General features: G+C 39.8%; 1 protein-coding gene across 2 annotated transcripts in view; it reads right to left on the bottom strand.

Moving 5' to 3' along the window:
• The window catches only part of bmp7b (bone morphogenetic protein 7b), a 97,134-nt gene that overhangs the window by 31,829 nt on the left and 40,719 nt on the right, over positions 1 to 24,586 (bottom strand). For both annotated transcript variants that reach the window (NM_001077146.2, XM_073938473.1), the window contains 1 exon segment: positions 2,481 to 2,673. In NM_001077146.2, the coding sequence (NP_001070614.2) occupies positions 2,481 to 2,673 (193 nt within the window).

The following is a 24,586-nucleotide window of genomic DNA, read 5'->3' on the forward strand; positions in this document are numbered from 1 at the left end:
TCTTGCAGGGGATAATATCTGCCTGCAAATAAAAACAATATATATAAAAAAAATAAATAAATAAAAACAGACAGGCCAATAAGTGTCCTGTGTCGTACGAGTAATTGCTGTTTAGTTGTCAATGTATGTTCAATCATATTTAGCCTTGAAATTACTTGTGTTTTGTATGAAATACATTTGTTTAGTTAGCATACAGCTACATCAGTTAGTGTGCTACAACTCTGAGTTACAGTAATTTAGTTCCCCCAAAATGAGTTCCTATAACTGAAATATATTGCTGTTCCTATATACCCAATTCCTGTGGAAATCTGTTATATTAAAATGTAAAATACCTTATATGTATGAGGTGCTGTAATCTAAACATACATGCATAAATACAGACTACACAACAAGTATAACCACATGAAGAGTTCAGATGCAAAAGCCACTAAATGCCACTTCCGCCGAAAATGAGATAACAGCATTGAGTGAATGTTTTAGGCACATACAGTACTACGCCATCAACAAATAGATTTGCTTCAAATCATCTAAATCCCAGAGTCAGCAGATTCAGAAATAACAGTTTGCAAAAGCCGCTAAACGCCACCTGCTTTTGACAGTAAAAGCCGCTATATCCCGAGAACCAATCAGAAGCGCGAATTGAATCATATGTTTTCAACGCCGGCTTTTATGAGGAGACATATTCCCCTTTCGATTTCGATTTTAAAAGACGGAGTTTGATGAACTGATTGAACCTGTCAGTTTTCTGTTCTTAGCTGACAGGAGTGGCATCCGATGTGGTCTTCTACTGCTGTAGCCCATCCGCCTCAAGGTTTGGCGTGTTGTGCATTTAGAGATGATCTTCTGCATACCTCAGTTGTAACGAGTGGTCATTTGAGTTACTGTTCCCTTTCTATCAGCTGGAACCAGTCTGGCCATTCTCCTCTGACCCCTGGCATCAACAAGGCATTTGCGCCCACAGAACTGCCGCTCACTGTATATTTCCTCTTTTTCGGACCATTCTCTGTAAACTCTAGAGATGGTTGTGTGTGAAAATCTCAGAAGATCAGCAGTTTCTGAAATACTCAGACCAGCCTGTCTGGCACCAACAGCCATGTCATGTAAGTTTGAAGTCTTAAATTAATTTCTTCCCCATTCTGATGCTCGGTTTGAACTGCAGCAGATCATCTTGACCATGTCTACATGCCTAAATGCATTGAGTTGCTGCCATGTGATTGGCTGATTAGAAATGTGTGTTAACGAGCAGCCGGACCTATTAAACGTAACAAAATAAAGTGGCCAGTGAGTGTATGTGCTAAAAAAATTATTGAATCTAAACGAGCATAATACCTACCACATAAAATACAAATATTTTTATTTTAACCCTATAGGGCCTGAGGGAGTTTTGGGAGCCTGGAAAAGTTTTGATGTGCCTAGAATAAAACAAGTAAAAAGGTCGTCTACAGTACAACATGAACATAAGTGTTTTTGCAATATGATGTTAAAAATGACCCTGCTCACTCCTTCACATCAAACAATATATTGATTTAACATTGGTTACGCAACACACACCCATTTTCAAACTACAAAGATTATTCATTTATGTTGTTTATGCTGTCTGTTGTGCAATTTCAGTGTATCATCAAAGTCCTGTAGTAAAGTATGTGAATAGTTCTGAATATATAGGTATATACATATACAGTTGAAGTCAGAATAATTAGCCGCCTTTTTATTTCTTTGTTCTTTTTTAAAATATTTTCCAAATTATGTTTAACAGAACAAGAACATTTTCACAGTGTCTGATAATATTTTTTTCTTCTGGAGAAAATGTTATTTGTTTTATTTCAGCTAGAATAAAAGCAGTTTTAAATTTTTAGGTCAAAATAATTAGCCCCTTTAAGATATTTTGTTTTCGATAGTCAAAAGAACAAACCATTTTTATACAATAACTTGCCTAATTAGCCTTTAAATGTCACTTTAGGCTGTATAGAAGTGTCTTGAAAAAGATCTAGTCAAATAGTATTTACTGTCATCATGGCAAAGATAAAATAAATCAGTAATTAGAAATGAGTTATTAAAACTATTATGTTTATAAATGTGTTGAAAAAATCATCTCTCATTAAAAAGAAATTGTGGGGAAAAATAAACAGGGGGCTAATAATTCAGGAGGGCTAATCATTCTGACATCAACTGTATATAAAGCACGCATTTAGTGTTGGCGGGGTGGTTCTCGGATGGCTATAAACAATTATGGCCGACATACTGAAGTGTCATTTCAAACCAAAATGCTTAAAACTGGCCACTTTGAACTGCTCTTTGGCATGAAGGATTTTGAAGGGTAAAACTGATAAACACGTTCAGGCTCCCGTTATCTTCCGCATAGGGAACTTGTTTGGTGTCAAACAGCATGTTCCGTTTGGAAAATCCTTGAAAGGATTAGGGCAATGGGGTGAGCCCTTCGAATGGAATGTGCTGTCAATGTTGAAAGTGTATAGACGTACCTGTCTAAATGTTCCTCCAACACTTGGTAGATGCTGATGCGGAAGGTCTCATTGTCGAAGTGCTCTGGAACGAAGTCTTTGTAGATCCTGAACTCCGCAGCAGTCACCGCTTCGCCCTCTGGAATCTTGGAAAGGTCGAATCGGAATTCTCTGTGATGGCGCCTCACGGGCAAGAACTCCTTATCGTGTTCAACTGCACAAGAAACAGCACAAGAGATGCATCCGTTTTATATCAGCGCTTCAAAACAGTGTCAGAATGTTTCCGCCATGCTGAAAGGTTAGCTTGACATTTACACTGCTGACTCAAATGTCACATTCATTTGCACTGTTGCTGCCTGCAGGCAAGTCAAGCTGCCCCTTTCTGGTTCTCCATGTGTAAACAAAGAGCACATTTCTAGACAGATGTTTGAACTCTCCAGAGCCACTGATTGAGACATAGACTCGCAGACAGCTTTATGCGTAACTCTTTTTTTTTTTTTTTCTTTTGGACTGTGTAAGGCAGAAGGCATCTCTCACATTTTGTGAGCTTGGGAATTGATTCAATCTGGCTCGTTGAACCGCGTTTACATTTTATCATCGCTCAAAGCGTATGAATCTTTTACAGAAAGGGCAGATTTTGACTTTGAGCCTGGAGTGTTTTGGTAGCAAAGAGACTTTCTTACACCATTTAATCGTGCTTATTTGTTTATAAATCTGTATTTTCCTCTGTTAAAGACAACAGGAAAGGTTTTAAGCATTGTTCACTCTGCTGTTTTCAACATGAAAGCTTTCAATCCCATTAAAAAAACATTTATTTAATGAGGAGTCATTAACTGAAAAGGATCACCCCCTTTTGATCATGCAGATCATTTAAAGACTTTAATGTGATGCAGCAGGATTTATAGTGGTAATGACAAGCGGCAACCTCCCGCTCTCCCTCGTGATGCCAATACGGAAGTAACTAAAACTTATAGACTCGCCTTTGGAGGCTGGCTTCAGGTAATTCAGATGTTCTCTGACTGCAATAATAAATAGGCCAATTTTACAGCCGATAAAAACATTTTTACAGCCTGGTACAAAAGATGGTGTTGGTGTATATAGCTAATATTACTGTTCATGACAACTGTGAGGGGGTGAATTTCTTTATAACTCATCCGTTTCGTTTATATTAAGTTATATCACATCTGCATAATTAAGGGTGTGGCAACTTGAGTGACTGGGTCTCTCCGTTTGCTGTCTCGTCACCTCAGCTGATTCCGGCTGATTAGCTGCTGAACTTGGTATATACATCCTATTTTTGTTTTGTTTTATGTGGCTTTATACAGTTAGTTGCTTTTTGGAATTATTTCCTACAATCATCATATAATGTGGCATGCTGTGTGAGAAGTGAAAGCGGAAGTATAGGGATGTGTTTCAGGACATGGTTAGATCAAATTTAACAGGGAGTGTGGGTAATACATTCCCATGCACACTAGGGATGCGCGGATGGCGGTTACTGGTGGATGTAGCAGGACATGGCAGTGGACCAGTGTAAAAACAGAGAGTGGGCTTTGCAAAATGGGAAGACATGGTTTCCGTTACATTCATTCTTCCATGGCGGGGCGCCACACCAAAATTCATCCCGCCACAACTACATTACAGCTTCTTATTAATTCAAAACATTCATTCATTGTTGTTGTTTTTAATAGCGGGTTATAATCGCACCAAAACGCATTACAGTTTTTCTTGATTGCTTGGATGCAGTTGTCAATTGAAACTCCAAATTTTCAAAACAGTTAACACACAGGCCTAAACAGCGGCACTCATGGTCAAAATGACACATTTTGCTTGCAAAAGGCACATATCGTGTCAAAACATTTAACATATGCAACAAAAGCTAGTTTTACCTTCAAACAACACAACTTGCAAACAAGTATAAGAGCTCTTTCATTTACTCATTACACAATGGACAACAAAATACAAAATACAGAACTCAAAATGCACCACCATTGCTTGCCATTGTAGTTTATAGCCAATGGCATTTGTTGTCTCTATTTGGGCTGTCAAATTCGCCTTTTTGCAAAGAATTGGATCAAGAATAAGATGTGCTTTGATTGAATATATATTGAATTCATGACATTTTTCCAACTGTGGCTGAAAACTGAAATACTGTATATAAAAAAAACAGACAAAAGTAATAAAATACTGTAAATATTAGAGAAAACACATGTAAACTAATATACAGTCAAATCTATTGGGAGTATAGGACATAGCCATATTGACCTCCTCTATCAATGCTGGCACAGAACAACACAGACCTTCCATCGTTTATATAAGGTTTGCAGAATGATGGCTAATTGAAGATTTGTGTGAAGGAGTGTCAAACCGGTGCTTCAGTGATTTCATACTGATGTTGGTAGTTTTTAATAGTTAGGAATAGATGGATTCTGTTTGGTTACCAAAACTAAAACAATGGAGTTTGGACTGCTTGAATGACATCTGTGTTAACTGTTTGGAAAAATGGTGGGGAAAATGTGTCAACCCAATGAGAAAGGGTTTACACATTTGCAAGACCGGTCCTCTGCTCTGCTGGGATAGTGATCATGAAAATGAAGAGGAACCTAGTTTCTTTAACCAGGTCAAAGCAAACTAGAAAAACTGTAAAAGGTAAGTGAATTATAACAGCGCAAACTTTTCTGTTACCGTAGTAGTGCTGTGTGTTATTTGTTTAACACTTTAAGGTGACGTGCTGACAGACAGACTGACCGACTGACAGGTCCGTGATGCGTGAGGCCAGCAAACACGACGTAGCTTTCAGTTAAGATGAACACAGTTTCCATAATTATACTTTATTTATAGATAAAGGTCTGTGATTCTGCATACAAAGACTTTAAGGTTATCTTGCTTGAGTTATTATTGGAGCATTATTGCCGCTCTGTAGGTCTACTGGAGACATTCAGAAATATTCTTAGCAAATCAAATACATGTTGGAGACATACTCACAACATAAATGCTCTAAATCGCACTTTAGGAGAGTTTATTTGAAAGCGCACACGAAGATCTGCACTTGAGCAGCGTATTTGAGGCCGTGCAAGAAGTTTTGTGCACAAGCAGAGGAAATCGGCGCGCAAGCAAAGAGATTGGCATGCTCATATTAACGTTAAATAAATGCAATCCCAAATTGTAATACTGCGCTCACCACATTTCTCCGTTTTTCATTAAAATTACACCATAGGAAGTTGGTAGATTTGTGTAAAAGACCTGCCGCCACAGCTGGAAAAAATCCTATAGAAAACACTGGAAGATGAGATGCCCAAAATAATGGATGAAGTGCAAGAGTACTGTTCAAACTTTCAGTTAGAGGAGTCATCAGAGGAAAATCTGCTTTCGTTCTTGGAGAAACAAGATCGCTTATTTACACGACTGCAGCACTTTGCGAGGAGAATCTTGTTCATTCCTATAACAAGTGGCCAAAACGAATGCTCATTCAATGCAGCTGGCCGCATCTTGGAGGCGAGGCGGAATCGCCCGAATTTAGACCTTAGATTTTATTCTGTTTACGCACAGCGCAAAGAAAAAGGCCAAGTAAACATAACATAGCTGCCATTTAGGCTGAAGTGGCACCCTTTTTTATTATCTTGTTTCAGTATCTGTAAATGCTAAATGCAACCCAAGCTCATTCTGAAAACGTAGCCCCGCAGATGTTTCTGGAGACTGCGATTTACGTGACCAGAGGTGCGTATGGCTGCATTTAATTTTTTCAAGCAAACGCTACAGGGCGGTGTGACGCCAGCTCGCCGGCTCACATCCGTATGGAGGGCTTTCCCACTGCAGCCAGTTTGTCTGGTTAGCTCGTTGTGTTACGTCAGCGAATCGAAGGCCCGGAGGGGAGCCGGCCACAGCAACAACCGGGTTAGAGTCCGGGGAAGAGCGGTTCCTGATATAAGGTAGGACAAAAACAAAATCCAAAAAAAATTAAGCGAACGAGTTCATAACGGGGCGAGAATGCGGTGAAATCCTAACCCACGCGGTTAAAATCAGACGAGGGCTTTTCTTTTTCTGGATGGCTTTTGTAAATTGTTGCTTGGGTTTAGGGAAGTAGGAGGAGGAGGGTGGCTGGGTCGGCCGATTGGCTGGCCGCCCAGTCAATCGTTCAGTCAGTCGGACAGACGGTTGCTCGACAGCAGCCTCCTGCGGGTTTTTACGCGAGAACAGCGCGAGCACGACGTGAAAAAGCAAGCACAGCGGCCTCTCCCAGATTCGCGAAAACAAAAACTGCACAAATACGTACCTCCTGGGACATATTTCGCGGTCTCCAGAAACATCCGCAGGGCTACGTTTCCAGAATGAGCCTGGGTTGCTAAAGTGTCTTATTTTTACTTTCTGTATTTGAAAATGAAGTAAATGTTATCTAAAGACAAACTTTTGCTTTTAAAAATAAATGTTCATTTGAAAACGTTTAACGCAGGCTATTATTTTACTATCAGAGATGCGCAGATCAGCTCACTGAATCTGCTGTTAATATCCACGTGACTATGACGTCCTATCATCATGCCTAAAACAAAGAATTAGAGTTATTAAAGTGACAATTGGGTGCGGGTCGGGTGCGGATATATATTTCAGATAAAAGTATATTTGCGGGCGGGTGGCGGGTGGATGATTAGTATGAAGCCGGCAGCTAGCTCTCTGCAACTCTCACGTAGTCGCCCACTGAAGCTAAGCAGGGCTGCGCCCAGTCACTACCTGGATGGGAGACCACATAGGAAAGCTAGGTTGCTGCCGGAAGTGGTGTTAGTGAGGCCAGCAGGGGGCGCCCAACCTGTGGCCTGTGTGGGTCCTAATGCCCCAGTATAGTGACGGGGATGCTATACTGCTCAGTGAACGCCGTCTTATCGGATGAGACTTTAAACCAAGGTCCCGACTCTCTGTGGTCATTAAAAATCCAAGGATGTCCTTCGAAAAGGGTAGGGATTTCACCCCGGCATCCTGGCCAAATCTGCCCACTGGACTTTGCCCATCATGGCCTTCTAACCATCCCCATATTCAATTGGCTTCATCACTGTCTCCTCTCCACCAAACAGCTGGTGTGTGGTGTGCGGTCTGGCGCAAAATGGCTGCCGTCGCGTCATCCAGGTGGATGCTGCACACTGGTGGTGGATGAGGAGATCCCCCTCATTGTGTAAAGCGCTTTGAGTGCCCAGAAAAGCGCAATATAAATGTAAGAAATTATTATTATTATAAGCCACGAGTTCGGGTGTCATTTCAGCTGATCCGCGCATCTCTAATGCACACAAACACATGCTCTTTCTGGCGGTCACTTGTCTGTCGAAGTAGAAAAGTTATGTAAAATTATAATTCTCATAATTTAACATAAAATATTTGCATTCTGGTCACCGAGAAAACTCCCGATAGTAGATTTATGTATATATGTGTATATATCTCTGGCTCTAGGTGGCCAGTCCTCCACTGCACATTGCTCCCGCATTCATTTCAAAGGATTGCTACCCTGTACCAAAATGGCGGCTCTATTGACACATTCCTTCCAACAGACAACAATACCGTAGCCAACATCTAATGTAAATATCTCCACTGCTTGATCTATTACAGTAGGTGGTCTTACAATATTAAAGCAATGTGTTGACTGTACATGCGTAGTAATAATTCAGATAACCGATAAGCAGGCGTATGAAGAAGAGCATGTTTAATGTGTTGAACTCTCACTTTACAGTATTTGATAAGCCCTGTTGTGAACTGAAGATAGCTCTCTGTCTCTTGTTCTGTGCTTTATCACAGAGTGAGAGTACTACACAGTACACACACATACACTCACACACACAATAGAGGCCTTGTTGACTCTTCAGTCAGTACATCAGAGCCAGTGAGAGCAGCTGTCATCCTTAAATCTCCACTGAGAGCCGTGAATCACGCTCTGGAGAGACTCAACTGTGTGAAAATGAAGCAGTATGTCTCTATTTACTGGTTCTGCACAAAGTGTGTCAGAGTCTGTGATCTACGCTCGCTCCCAACTGGTTTTACAGTATATAGGCACTGAGGGCGACCCGACAACGTAGCTAAATTATTTAAGTGGAACAAAAGCTTGTAAAAAAAGCAATGGAACAAAAGCTGGACTTTAAGATATTATGTGGTGTAACCACGTAAATAGTCATAGTGTTTTTATTTCCTTTAATATAGGCAGATTTATGTAAAAAAAAAAATTACATTACATTAGTTGCTATTACATTAAGTTCATTCATTTATCTATTCATTTTCCTTCAGCTTAGTCTCTTTTTTAGGGTTTGCATAGTCCAGCCGCAACCCAGTACTGGAAAACACCCATACACTCATTCACACACACTCATACACTAAGTGAAGTTTATTTATAAAAAAAATTCAAGAGGATCACGTGCTTATGATTGTTCACAGCTGTTCCAACTTTAGCTAACGACTGATTATCCTATCAGATGATCCTTAACTCACTATAAATAACCAGACTTTTCTCATCTCAATATCTTCGTCTTGAAGAAACCCCCCCACCCAACTCTACTTTCCCTCCTTTCAAACGGGCGTCACGGTGGCAAGCGATTAGCGCTGTTGCCTCACAGCAAGAATGCGCCTGGTTTAATTCCTTTCCAAACCAGACGGCATTTCTGTGCGGAGTTTGCTCGTTCTCCCCGTGGTCGCGTGGGTTTTCCCTGGGTCCTCCGGTTTCCTCCCACAGTTCAAAAACAAGCACCCTAAACAATTAATCCAAATGCTTTAGCTAAACTCTGAGTACACCTTTCAGCATCCTTACTGACACTTAGCTACAACAAGCAATAGGGAGAGTCATCGAGATCTACCTAAGCTCAACCTCCCCTCTCGCCTTGCAACGGGAGGGAGCCCAGGGCTCGAGGATCTTATAAGCTCAGGGCTCTCCCCGTTACAGCACGCCAAACTAGCTTTATTATCAATCATCAGCTAAGTGTGAACTCTTGAAGGCCAATTTTAGTTTATTTAATTCACCTTTAGCGCTTGTCTTTGGACTGTGGGGAAACCAGAACACCTTGAGCAAACTCAAAACAGTGACCTTCTTTGCTGTGAGGAGACAGTACTAACCACTGAGCCACCATGCCACCTTTATGCAATCAGATTTTTTTTTATTTACAGTAGTTGCTTTACTACATGAATTCTTTTGTAGTTACTTTTTGAATTAAGTAACTAGCAGAGATGTATAGTAACGAAGTAGAACTACTTCACTACTGTGCTTAAGTACTACAAGCAAGTGTCTGTACTCAACTGGAGTTTGTTTTTTCTCCTACTTTCACTTTTACTTTAGTACATATTTTTGATGAGTTTAAGACTTGTACTCCCATAGATTTTTTAATGTGCTGCATAAATTAAGGGTACAGTTTATATATCTTACTGCAGTATTAAAGAACAAAATTGTATTACAAATAATATATAAATATATGCATAGATTTAAAAAAAAAAAAAACGAATTCTTCTTGTGAAGAAAAAATCTAATCATGTATGGAAAGCATCGTCAATGCACCGAGATATCAAATTGAACCGTATCGATGGCATGATAATCGTAACCCAACCAAACCGTGAGACCAGTGTAAATTCACACCCCTACTCGTTACAATTATAGACCTTTTTCTTGCCTATTGCATGGAGGACACCATAGCAACCAGCGTCTTCCAGTAGAATGTTTAGAACTTCTGTTTCCAGCGTTTACAACCGGTAATTTGCGATCCGAAATTGGGTTTCAATAGCCTCTTAAGTGGATTACGGAGGGTTTTGGTGACACACAACTTTAAAAGGTGTGTGTTATAGCTGTTATAATCTGTCAAGCGCAAGAGAAAAACAGTACCGTAAGCCATGTTTCTTTTCGTTCTGCTTAATCATGTGCCCCAAAAAAAGATATTTAAAATAAACAAAACAATATGATGTAATAAAATTAAAATAAATTACTTGCAATAATTAAGTACAAAAAATGTTTACTTTAGAATTTCCACTTAAGTATGGTGCTTAAAGTGCACTTCAACTTCTACTTAAGTCACTTTTTTGATAGAGCACTTGTACTTTTACTTGAGTCTGGGTCTCTAGTACTTTATACAACTCCAGGCCCGGATTGGTTAATCGGGAGGACAGGGAGAATTCCCGGTGGGCCGGTCCGTTTTTTGGCCGCGAGGGCCGGTGTCCGGAGCTGCTTGCACTCTCAGCAGTCGCACTTTTTTTCTTTCTTTTTTTATTTATTTGACCATAGCCTCACTCTTTTTATTCATTATTTTGCCGCAGCTACACGCTTTTTATTTATGTTCTCGCAGCCCCGTGAGCAAAATGCAGCCTGCAGGTTACTGATGACGTAACTATTATTCGACCCCAAACAGCGGCACCTTAGTGAATATAAGAATTCGAATAATTAATATTAATGAATATTACACCTGCTCAATGTAAATCAGATGATTCACTACATTAATAAATCTGGCATAAATTGATCAGAAATCTAGAAAGGGGAGAAAAAGATTAAGTGGTCAATAGACAAGTTTGTATCAACTGCGCCATTGTGGTTTAGTGGTCAGCACGTTGCGTCACCGCATTGCAGGACCCGAGTTCGATCCTTACCTATCTGATTTAATTTATTTATTTATTTATTTTTTTTTTTCATTTTTAATGTTAAGACATATAATACTGTTTGGGTTGTTGAACATTTCAACTTATAAAGCAGCTGTTTTCTTGAAAAATACATGATCGTGTCATTAGAAACTGAATTCGAAATGACGTTATTTTAATATAGTCAGTCGTGAACTGAGGTGGGCTGGTCTAATGCTTGAAACTCCAGGGCTGAAAAGGACTCCCACTCCGGCCTTGTACAACTCTGATAACTATAACTAGTTACTATTTTTCAGCAACTAGCACAACACTCTTCTGACATTGTAGTCCAACGTCCATTTTACATCCGGTGCCTACTGGGTAAAGTCAGATTTATAAGAATTCATGGTAACACTTTGTAATAACTACACACTATGAACCATTTACTAAGCATTAGCATCAAGTGAATTCATTATTTATTAAGCATTAACTCTACATTAATAAACATTAATAAGCAGTTTATAACTGCAGCTACAAATGCTCTATTCTTGACTTATAAGCACCTATACAATGTGCTTAATAATTGTATTTTCATACTTAATTAATTATTTATTTTTGATTACTAAATTAAGAATCGCATTATTTACAAACCAGTTGTATTTAAGAGTAGTTAAGGGTTTTTGGGATAATTCAGAATGAGTTAGTAAATGATTAATAAACTATTGAAATCAACATTTATATGCCTATTATTCAGGTATATACTAATAGTCAACTAATATGTTGATAAATGCTTTATTAACTCAACTTTGCAATCTTTTCTAAAGGGTAAAATTAATGTAAAGTTTAAACATTGCAAAATAACAGGAGTGTCAAAATATGACATCCAACTGGATAAAACAACAACAATATAATAATTTAACATTATAATAAGATGTAATGTTTAAACTCTACAATGATTCTATTTTAGATAAGGTTGCAAAGATTTATTTTTCATTTGAAGTAGAGTTTCATTTGTGCATCTTTAAATGAATAGGAATGAAAAATGTAATTTTTCCTGTTTGGAATTTAACTGAGCCTTTATTTGTCATTTATAAGGGATTTATAAAGCATGAATAGTCCTCACTTTAGATTAGGTCCCAAAACTAGATGAAGTTGAGTTAATAAAGCATTTATTGACACACATAGTAACTATTAATATATGCCTGAATAAAAAAGATATATAAATGTTGATTTCAATAGTTTATCAATCATTTACTAACTCATTCTGAATTATTCTAAAAACCCGCAACTACTCTTAAATACAAATGGTTTGTAAATAGTGCAATACTTAATTTAGTAGTGAAAAATAAATCATTAGCAAAGCATGAAAATACAATTATTAAGCACATTATAAATATGTTTGTAAGTCCAGAATAGAGCATATGTAGCTGCAGTTATAAACTGCTTACTAACACTTATTAATGTAGAGTTAATGCTTAATAAATAATGAATTCACTATTTGATAATGCTTAATAAATGATTTATAGTGTGTAGCTATTATAAAGTGTTACCGAATTCATATTTAGAATTAAGAATTCGGAGGCAAAAAGTAACAATTTTGAGACAAATAAAAAAATCCAAGCTGTTTCTTTTATTAATTTCAGGAATGAGGTCAACAACAAAAGAACAAGACTTTTGTTATCCCACCTATGGATTAACTTCTTGCTGCTCTTTAATATATTACTTACTATTGCTTTCCCTTTGACATCTGTACCACAAAATACTCCTTTTCACGTCATCACCCACCAGCACAGGTGCATCACCTGCTCCCCTCATTTATCCTCATCTACTCTCTGTCCCTCACTCCCCTTCTCCTTCTCTTTCATCATCTTTTCTACCCATCCCTTTCCCTCTTCTCCATCCTCTACCTTTCCTCATCCTCCCTCAACAGAATGGCAGTGCACAGCACAAAGGCTCCACTGTGCAGAAGGTGAAAGCGAGAGAGGGAAAGCACTGGTATGTATCCAGTTACCCAGCAAGGACGATTAGCAGAGGCCATTCCGTGTCTCATTGTCTTGCTCTTCTCAGAGGACAGCAATTGTTTACACACCGTCCTAATTCAGAGCTGCCCTCCCATTGAACCCCCTGGGTGCCCCCCTCACAGGGCAGACCGCAACACCAGGCCCACCTGTGCCCGCTTGGCACACAGTTACGGCTCTAACAGAGACGGCAGTAAAGCCTCCGTAACAATGACGCTTTTTTCATTATGTAATACGTTCACGGGTTCAAAGCCAGAAGAAAACAAACACTGTATAGAGTTGGTGGACATCTGACAGCTGCACTAATCTGTGTCATTCAGCACATGCTGGTCTGGCTCCTCAGATATTGGATTTACAAATTTGCTATAGTTTGTCGGTTTCGTAAGTCCAGAAGATTGTAAATCATCTAGATCAGTGGTTTTCAAAGTGGGGGTCGGGACCCCCCAAGGGGTCGCGGGACAATGAAGGGGGGTCCCCTGGTGATTTCCAAAAATCTTTTTATTTATATTAAACCATAATAATTACCATATTTTATCAATAAACTACTGAAGAGAAAAATTGTTGTTTATAGTTAATATATACTATATAGTTTCTACAGTAGCTTATACTAGTTCTATTGGATTGCGACCCCTGGGGTAATTACATAATTTTAAGGACACGCCAATGGCGTCAGATGCAGCAGATTGATTTTATAACATCAGGTTAAACTTTCTGACACATTTACAGCTTTGATATACATAATAAAAAAATTAAACTAAGAATAAACTTGGGTCTATTGTTGTGTGTGCGCTATTGCTTGCAAGGTTTCTGTATATATAACCACCTCAGAGGATATTGGGGGTCGCGAGTCACTAGCATTGTTATTTTGGGGGTCGCAAGCTAAAAAGTTCGAGAACCCCTGATCTAGATCACCATCTATTGACTTGAATGCACATACTACAGTGTCCCATGGTATCATAATTTTCATAAAAACATAAGCACCTACTACTTGCAAACAGCTATGTTTTACTTTCATGTAATGTGTATGAATTTACAGTTGAATCGACTGTATAAAAAGGCACATAACCATTTTTAAAAAGTCAGATGTTATTGTGACTAAACTTTTTCTCTTTTAGGTAAGTCAGGATTATCAAATTTGTTTCTGTTATGCTTAATAGCAGAATAATGAGAGAGATATTTTTTGAGAAATTGTTATAACTTTTCTTGAAAGTCGAGTTTACATACAATAAGATTATTATGCCTCTGAAAAGCTTAGATGATGGTGTCAAGGTTTTGAGTGTTTCTGATTGGCTAATTGACAACATTCGAGTTAATTGGAGGCACAACTGTAGAATAGCCTTTAAGGAAAACCTCAAACACACTGCTTCCTTGTGTGACAACATGGGAAAATCAACAAGCCAGATTCAACGAAAAGAGCCAGATTACAGTTTGCTAAATTAAATTGAGAAAAATAATAATTTTTGGAGACATGTCCTGTGTTCTGATGGAACTAAGATTGAACTGTTTGGCTATAATGACCAGTGTTATATTTGGAGGACAAAGGGGAAAGCTTACAAGCCTAGGAACACCATCCCAACTGTGAAGCATCATGTCGTGGGGCTGTTTTGTTGCAGGAGGGACTGGTCCACTTCACAGCATAGATGGCATCATGATGAAAGAACATTATGTAGAAATACTGAACATCTCAAGACATCAGCCAGGAAATTAAAACTTGGCCACAAATGGGTCTTCCAAACAGACCATGATTCAAGCATACTGCCAAATTAGTTAAAATGTGCTTTAAGGACAACAGAGTGAATGTTTTGGAGTGGCCATCACAAAGCCCTGAACTCAATCCTACTGAAAATGTGTGGGCAGATTTGAAAAAGTTTGTGTGAGCGAGACAGCCTACAAATCTGACTCAGTTACACCAATTCTGTCAGGAAGAATGGGTCAAAAAGTCCTTCAAACTATTGCGAGATGCTTGTGGAAGGACACCCAAAACATTTGACCAAAGTTATACAGTTTAAAAGCAAAGCTAAAAAAAAATACCAAGGAAATGTTTGTAAACTTTTGATTGTCTAATAATGTTTCATTTTTCTGGCATTTAGCAAATGTAAATAATTTAGGTAATCCTAACAGACCTAAAATAGTAAACGTTTAGTATGATTTACCATCAGACATTTATTAAAAAATGGTTATGTTTCTTTTTTTAGAGTGTATGTAAACTGGTTTCAACTGTTTATAGCGCATATATCGTGTATGGACATACATGCAAAACACTTCACAATCATGAGGGGGTTTTTTCCACTACACCACCAGTATGCAGCATCCAATTGGATGATGCGACAGCAGCAACAGAACAATGGCACCAGTGCGCTTAACACGCAACAGGTAAAGGTGGACAGACAGTGATAGAGCCAATTCGGTGAGTGGAGAGGATTGGGAGGTCATGATGGGTAAGGGACGATGAAGGGAATTTGGCCAGGAGATCGGGTTTACACCCCTGCTCTTTACAATTAGTGTAATGGGATTCTTAATATACCACAGAGAGTCAAGAGCTCGCTTTAACATCTCTTCTGAAAGGCCGCGCCCAATGACAGTATAGTGTCCCCTTCACTTTTTGTGAAGCCACTTTAGGCAGTTATGCGGCACTGGTGGTATTGCTTTGGCCCAGACAAAATGAATGTGAGCCTGAAGTTGCCCACCTGTGCAATGGCAAAGAGAGGCCAAAGATTCAAATTCATAAATGGGCCATTTAAGGCGAAAAATTGGCACTCATGGCAAAATGTAATCTGAATGTGAGCCCAATGTGAACCATGTGGAAAATTAGCAATTTGGCCCAAATGACAAAGGACAATGTGGGCCATAGTTGGCAAAATTGTGGCATAGTCATTTAAGGGTAATCTGGGTCTAAACCTAAAGTGGCTCACACATGTAAATGCAAATGTGGCCCAGTTATCTTAAGACATATGTGGGCCACTTTTGGTAAATATTTGGCACAGTAAACTCTGGCTATTGCAGCTGTGAGCCTATTGTGGCCCAGAGAAAATATGGCAAATGTGGCCCAGTTATTTTAAAACATATGTGGGCCACTTTTGGCAAATATTCGGCACAGTAAACTCTGGCTAATGCAGCCGTTAGCCTATAGTGGCCTAGAGCAGATATGGCCAGATCTGGGCCAGTATAAAAGCAAACTGTGGCCCAGAATAGGGTCAGTTCTGGTTCAATTGGTTGAATTCTGGCTGATATGTGGTATTGCTATGGTTTAATTGTGGCCCAGATCTGGCAAACAGGAGCGGACCGCCTAAGTGCCATCATTCCATGCGGTATGTGGGCCAGATGTAAGATGTAGTAAAACAACTTGTCAAAGATCCTGCAAACAGATTAAATACAGCAATGGAGAAAAGAGACAATTGCATACGAGTCACTTTTGAAAGAGGATGTAGTGGCTCATCTTAAAATCGAATACAGTCACAAAATCAGAATTGACCATCAAGATTTGCAGTGTAATTGCAGCCTAAATTTTGGTCACTAAAGATCAACGTCAATTTTTGTGCCTGCTGGGAATGTTTTACTAACGCTTTGCTCCACTGAAAAAAATCAAGAACATTCAGGAAACAGAATCAAGATTTTTTTAAAAATACCTGCATGTCCATTGGTTTTAGAGAAATACTTGGTCGGCTTGGATGGGAATGCCCACAAAACCGTTCATGCCATGGAAAAAACAACCTATAATAAATATCTTCGAAAAAATGTGCTGGATAAGTTGGCGGTTCATTCCGCTGTGGCGACCCCAGATTACTAAAGGGACTAAGCCGAAAAGAAAATGAATGATGTGGATTTTCAGTTTATCAGAAATATTTGCACGAGTGAATATTGTGAAAAATGTACTTAAAACAAAAGCTGCTTTTTATGGTTTGTATGTGTGCAGCACTAGTTCCTGTTCCTTTGTGGAATGACAATTCAGTGTGTGGAAAGAAACAGGCTCGTATACGCAAAATTGCGTGCTCTTATTTAACTTGGCTGTTGTCTGTTTGGTGTGTTCATGGGCAGTTTATTGGTCCAGACGGGACCAGATTTAGCTGATGCAAAGCCACAGTATGGTAGGTTTTTTTTTTTACTAGTTCTATGACTTGGTGTGTCCCAGGCTTAATACACACAAGTACACATACACACACATACACCTCTCTCATCCTGTTTCCTGGATTCTTTCTCTACTTCTGTCAGGAAGATCAAACAGTTTGCTCTAAGTGCTTTTCCATTTCTCTGTAGATTTTAAAGGATGATGTGCATCAGGCTGTCATTGCTTCACTCTTACACCATTAAAACATACCTCCAGGAATGTGCTTAAAAGACACTCACATGATCCTGATAATTTAGACCAGAACACAGTCACCCATAAAGACACTCTACACTCATGTTGACATCAACACAATTACTCAACATGCATGGGAAGACACTTAAGCCACACCCGACAGTTTGGCTTTATTTAGTTTGATTTTAAATAACAAAAATACCACAACAAAACTTACAATTTTAACATTTCCTCACAACACATAAGGATATAGAAAGATTAAAAAAAACCTTCTACAATAGAACAGTTTCTAAAAGTTATACAAAACGGACATGAGACCAATAAAATAATTTCTAAAGGTTACTCGATATTCTTATCTAAGAATACAAATAACACCTTACAGATAAAGAAGAAATGGGAGACTGAAATGACAAGAACAATTTTTATGGATACTTGGAAGAACGTTTGCAGTAAAGTGCATTTGTGACCAATTCTAATATCTGGTAAGAATTTAAATGGAGGGTGAAGCAGTGGCGCAGTAGGTAGTGCTGTCGCCTCACAGCAAGAAGGTTGCTGGGTTGCTGGTTCGAGCCTTGGCTCAGTTGGCGTTTCTGTGGCGTTTGCGTGGGTTTCCTCCGGGTGCTCCGGTTTCCCCCGCAGTCCAAAGACATGCGGTACATGTGAATTGGGTAGGCTAAATTGTCCGTAGTGTGTGTGTGTGTGTGTGTGTGTGTGTGTGTGTGTGTGTGTGTGTGTGTGTGTGGATGTTTCCCAGAGATGGGTTGCGGCTGGAAGGGCATCCGCTGCGTAAAAACTTGCTGGATAAGTTGGTGGTTCATTCAGTTGTGGTGACCCTGGCTTAATAAAGTGAATAAGCCGATAAGGAAATGAATAAATGAATGAATTCAAATGGAAGGTTATAACTAGATTTTTCAGAACTCAGAACAAATACAGTAATTCCAAAATGGAACCCTTCCTGCTCTAACAAGTGCTGGAGAAATTGTGGTCAGATTATTGGTAACTACACCCATATTCTGTGGTCATGTCCTAAATTAAGTAACTATAGGAAAGACGTATTTAATGCCCTTAAGGAAATCTTCCATTATAAATTTTCTGAAGATCCCACAGTTTCTCTGCTAGGTGTACGCCCTGAGGGCTTCGATGGCAGATCAAAAATGTACTTATTACAAATCTTACTTGCTGCAGCTTTGAAGTGCATCACATGCAGATGGCAAAATCCTGAACCTGCATCATATAATGCTTGGATTCAAAAAAAGTGGGAACTGTGGCAAATGGAATGAATAACACATACATTACAACTTCAAAAAACAACTTTCCTAAAGAGATGGTCTCCTGTCATGCCTTAAATTCTTCAATAATGAGAAATACTGACCTCTGCAAACTATCAGAAAACAAGCACACTTTTTCCTTCCTTTCTTCACTTTTTTTCAATCATTAATTAATTAATTTTTTTCTTATATATATATATATATAATGTATGTATGTATGTATATATATATATATATATATATATATATATATATATATATATATATATATATATATATATATTAATAATTATTATTATTATTGTTTTTGTATAAAAAATGTTCGCTCTTTTATATGTCCAAAGAATGCTTTTTGTTCTGTACATGCATTTACAACCATTTTGGTAGACAGAAATCAATGGTCTAACATGTAAAAAAAAAAAAACTATATATTGTACTTCATGCAATGTTGTATTCTCTAATAAAAATAAGTTAAAAAAAAAAATACCACAATGCAATTCGTATTTAGGTTTTAATGAAAAAAAAAACATTAAACATGTTGATCTAAATTAGGACAAAACTGCAAGCAGCATGATTGAAATGTAAACAAAATAAGCAGATTTTTGTATTCTATCAAATCTTTCACAGTGTTTTAACACAACCTGTTTACACACACACACACACAGAGAGAGAGAGAGAGAGAGAGAGAGAGAGAGAGAGAGAGAGAGAAAGTCACGATCTTCTACAGAAACATGCATGCTGTTATAATAACCAGCTGGAGTACTCATGAACTCCACCGATGGCAAGTTTAACCTGGAATACATTTCCCACAATCTCTTGCAATGGACTCATCAGTACTCATTGCCTGGCTGCTCATGTCCGAATGATCTGCTCTCGCTCCGTCAGATGATGCAGACTCACAATTGTACAAATTGGAGAAAACCCACACGAACACGGGGAGAACATGCAAACTCCACACAGAAATGCCAACTGACCCAGCTGGGACTCAAACTGGTGACCTTCTTGCTGTGTGGCGATCATGCTACCCACTGCTTCACCGTGAGGCCCTTGACGAAAATTATTTTTACATGAAAAGACTGACATTACGTTACTTCTGTTCAGATCACATTGTATGAATTCAGATCAAATCTGCAGATTATGTACATTACGAGAGAGAGAAATGTTATTCATGAACATAACAGTCACTACAGCAACAATTTTTTAAACCGTTTATAGCTCGCCCAGCCATGCATCTCTGGTATCATATTAGCACCACGTTTCCCATTCATAAATACAACTTGTCCAGTGTCTGACAAGGAAATTGGTATTTATGAGAATACCTTCAGCATCTAAAGGCAGAATATCTACACCTGTGGTTACTCTTCCACAGACACCTGTGTGAACTTGAGGTGAACTGACTTCATACATACACTAAAGTCATCTTGACACCAGCTGGATTACGTGACGTTAGTTCTGAGTATCATTTGTCTACAGATGCTAATTGCATAGATGTTTTGAAATCTAGAGCAGGGGTTTTCAAAGTGTGAGGCGCGCCTCCCCTGGGGGGCGCCAGAGCATGTCAGGGGAGGCACGGGAAAAAATATTACATAATAAAAATATAATTATTAAGTTTAATTATTATATGTATTTCTTATTATTTTTAAACGTTTTAATTAAACAAAGCTAAAATAAATAATATGTCAAAAATAAGAAAACCTTTTTTACCCAGAAGGCCATAGCTGTGAATTTGCTTCTGTTTGGCAATACAGGTATATGCCTGCTAATTTACAGTCTATGCTGCTAATACAATGGATCGGTTTCTGAAACCCCCCGATTCAAAGCCTTCAAGTTCAGGGCTTAAACCCAAAAGACGACGATGATGATCAGTATTTCAGTTTAGGATTTACGTGGACAGGACCAGCTCATGAACCACGACCTTTATGTGTGGTTTGTTAAGATATTTTGGCTAATGACAGCATGAGACCCGCTAAACTTTGGCGACACCTTGAATCCAAGCATGATGAGGTAGCAGGAAAACCTCCAGAATTTTTGTGTGTGTGTGCGTGAGCGCGCGTGTGTGCGTGCGTGTTTGGGAGGAGGGGGGTGCCAATGGATAAGTTGTGTCAAAGGGGAGGCCCACTGTCTTAGACTTTGAAAAACCCTGATCTAGAGCAACAACTCTTCAATTCAGACTGTTCAAATACTATTTGGATCTACTGCTATGCATATACGCCTTTCTAGAGGAAAAACCCACAGGAACTGGAATCTAGGTGACAGACAATTTGGCCCTGTCTTCAAAATTACACAGTGTTCTGAATGTGTTTCAACCAAACCCGAAACAAATGATTCAAACGGCCACCTGTTCATCAATGGCATCAGCGGAGCGGGACCAGAGGAGTGTCATAGTTGAGCTATTTAATAAGAGTCTCTTCGCATTTTCCCCCAGTTCATTTGGCATCATTGTCTGCACACATGTCCGACCTCACACTAAATGAGATCACACACACACATACTGAAAACAACACATGGCTACAAACACAATACACGTGGCTGCAGATACATCACAGTGAGTCTCCGCTAAGAAACATCTGCTAACGTGGACACAGACACACACAGAGAGGGTGAATGATTGCAGCAGTTGTTCTGTTCCTCCCTGTAACCAATAAATAAGGTCTCCATGCTCAGCGCAGCCAGAAGTGATGACACAAGTAAGCGTGCGTCGCCCCTCAAAGCCCTCAAAAGCCAGAATTCAGGCTGAACCCCAAAGCCGTGTCCCGGCGCAGGTGCTCGGACAAACACACCCTCTCTGAGCTCAAGCCGTGGCAGGCTCTTAATCTCTCTGTCAAGGCCTCCACATTAAAGAGGACTTTATCAAGTGTGGAGCAGATGTGGAGAAGCCTCCTCTCCAGCCCCGTTCAGCCTTCAGTTCTTTCACAACAGCACTGTGAGTCTCTTCTGTACACTCTCAGAACTAAAGGTACACGAGCTGTCACTGGGGTGGTACCTTTATAAAAGGTACACATACTTAAAGGGTCAAGGCTGGTAAAAGTTGTCCAAAAGTGTTGGATAAGTTGGCGGTTCATTCCGCTGTGGCGACCCCAGATAATTAAGTGAAGTTTATCTATAAACTGATTTCAAGAGGATCACGTGCTTATGATTGAACACGTCTGGTCTTGCATTAGCTATGTTTGATCCACCAATCAGACGATTCCTAACCCACTATAAAGAACCAGGGTTTCTCACTATAGCCATCTTCGATTTGAAGAATCCCCTTCCACTCCTACTTCTCCAACTCTCCCTTCATAGGGTGGCACAGCAGCCCAGTGGTTAGCACTGTTGCCTCACAGCAAGAATGTCACCGGTTCTAGTCCTTTATCAGGCCGGCAGTTGTTTCTGTGTGTAGTTCGCATGTTCTTTTCGTGCTCGCATGGGTTTTCCCCTGGTTCTCCGGTTTCCTCCCACATTCCAAATAACATGCACTACAAATAAATTGATCAATCTAACTTTAGCACTACAGTCAAACTCATCAATCTCAGCAATCATTTTAGTCAAGAGGGAGTTGTTGAGATCTACCTGAGCTTGAAGCTCCCCTCTCGCCTTGCAAACGGGAGGGAGCCCAGGGCTCAAGGACCGTTTGAGCTCAGGGCTCTCTCCTGGGACAGCATGCCAAACTTGCTTATAATCAATCATCAGCTAAGTGTGAAGTCTTGAAAGGGACTAAGCCGAAAAGAAAATGACTTAATGATTAAATAAAACGATATAAGAAATGTCATTTCTGAATGGTGACCATTATAAACCCTTCCAAATGAACTCATTTATCCACACAGCGTCTAAAACTCCTCTCTTCACTTCTACCATCCCTTCATTTCCATCTCTTTCTCTATCTCTCCTCCTCTCTTCAAATATATGGCAGTCATTAGCAGCGGGGCTGGGCGCAGTTAAACCCAAGCGGGCACATTTATGACTTCCTCTGGGAGGAAACAAGTGGCTAACGGCATGGTCGCCCTACCTGTGTAAAATAAACATTACTGAGCGAGAGAAAGAGAGGGAGACGGCATTTATACGAGCAGCGAGGGAAACTCAATCCACAGGCATCTGAACAGCTGCCCGTTTCCATTGCTTTTCCTTTTCATCCCAATACACGCAAACACAAACAATCCCATTAGCACTCATGGCCTCGCATCGCTCCAGCTCCTGCAGCCTCACACACATGCACGACACACGCTGCGTTTGTTTGAGAGGTAATGATCGTGACCCCAGAGGAACCGCTCAACCTGTTGCCCACCTGGAGCTCTGCAGATTGAAAGCATGTGCTCCATAACTATAACATTTATGCGTTTCATAGCTAAAGAGCGATGTAAACGTCTAGTGTCGTACTGTAAAAGTAACAGTTGGCGGATGGTGGTTTTTATTGGTGTCGTCTCACAATTATTCACTCATTTGTCAACTGTTTAGACTAGAACGTTTAGACTATTTATTATACTGTGAAACAAAGCACAACAAAGGAGGATAGATTTTTTTTTTTCACACAACTGACGTCCTACCAGGCCCGTGCAGAGACTGTCCCAAGGGCGTGTTCAGGATAAATTTTTTTGAAGAGAGAGAGAGAGACAAAGAGAGAGGGGGGGTTGTTGTTGCGCGCGTTCTGATCAGTGGTGTTTGTGGCGCGTGTACTGTAAAGCGGGATGGGGGGTGTTGGGGAGCGCGCATACTCAAGAGCGGTGTTGTCGCGCGCCTACTGAAGGGGGGGGGTGTCGCGGGGGCACTTTTGATCATTTTGGAAGGGCACTTTCTAAACAAGACTAAAAAAGGGCATGTGCACCGCACAGGTTGAGCCCTATGTGTGCACGTGCCTGCGTCCTACCCAGATAGCATATGAATGTAGGCCACTTTATGCAGTTATTTACCATGCACATACACCCTGCGCAGCAACGGGGCATGGCCAGAGGTGGTGTAATGTTTTAACAGAGAAAGCTAAAATTCCGTACAAACGCTGCTAATTCCACAAAGCTCTTCTGTTTCTGTATTTGGGCTTCTATAGGACACGACACAAAGAGAGAAATGCTTACAATTTAAAAAATCTATCTCTAGCATTTGACCAACCCAAGCTCATTCTGAAAACATAGTCCTGTGGATATTTCTGGAGACAGCAAAATACATCCCAGGAGGTACATGTTTTTGTTTTTGCAAATCTACAAGAGGCCACTGTGTGCGCTTTTTCGCATCTCAAATGTCTCTTGCGAGTACTATTCGCACCCACGCTGTTCTCGCGTAAACCCACCAGAGGCTGCTGTCGAAAGACCGTCTGTCCAGCCTGATCTCTGACTGAAGTATTTTACGTTTTGCCAGTTTAGTGGCTAATTCGTACGAGTTCAGTCATACGAAATGGTACGATTTTAAAAAGGAGGTGTGGCACCTGACCCCACCCCTAACCCCAACCGTCATTGGGGGATAAGCAAATCGTACTAAATTGTACGAATTAGATCGTACGAATTCACATGAATTAACCACTAAATGAAAAAGTTAGGAATTGCCGTGAGATTGTGTTGGTCTGTCTGACTGAATGATTGACTGAACGACAGGCCTAGTTATCTTAAAACATATGTGGACCACATAGACTAAAGTCACTATCATGGAGAAAAGTGTTTGCTTTAGTTGGGCTCATAGCCCTGAACCTCCTAAAGTAAATTCTCTTTTGGGCTGCTATAACTTTTAAGAACTTTGCTTGAAACGTTTGTTCATTACAGCAAAAAAAATGAAGTGAGCCACAAAACATCCTGTGGACATTTTTGGAGACCGCGAAATACATCACGGGATGTACGTATTTTTGCAGTTTTTGTTTTCGCTAATCCACGAGAGACCGATGTGAGCACTTTTTCGCATCTCAAATGTCTCTTGCGAATGCCGTTCGCACCTGCGCTGTTCTCGCGTAAACCCACCAGAGGCCGCTGTCAATTGACCGTCTATCTGACTGACTGAATGATTGACTGGACAATAGGCCAATTGGCTGAT

This window comes from Danio rerio, chromosome 23 (assembly GCF_049306965.1).
Source record: "Danio rerio strain Tuebingen ecotype United States chromosome 23, GRCz12tu, whole genome shotgun sequence".
NCBI lineage: Eukaryota > Metazoa > Chordata > Actinopteri > Cypriniformes > Danionidae > Danio > Danio rerio.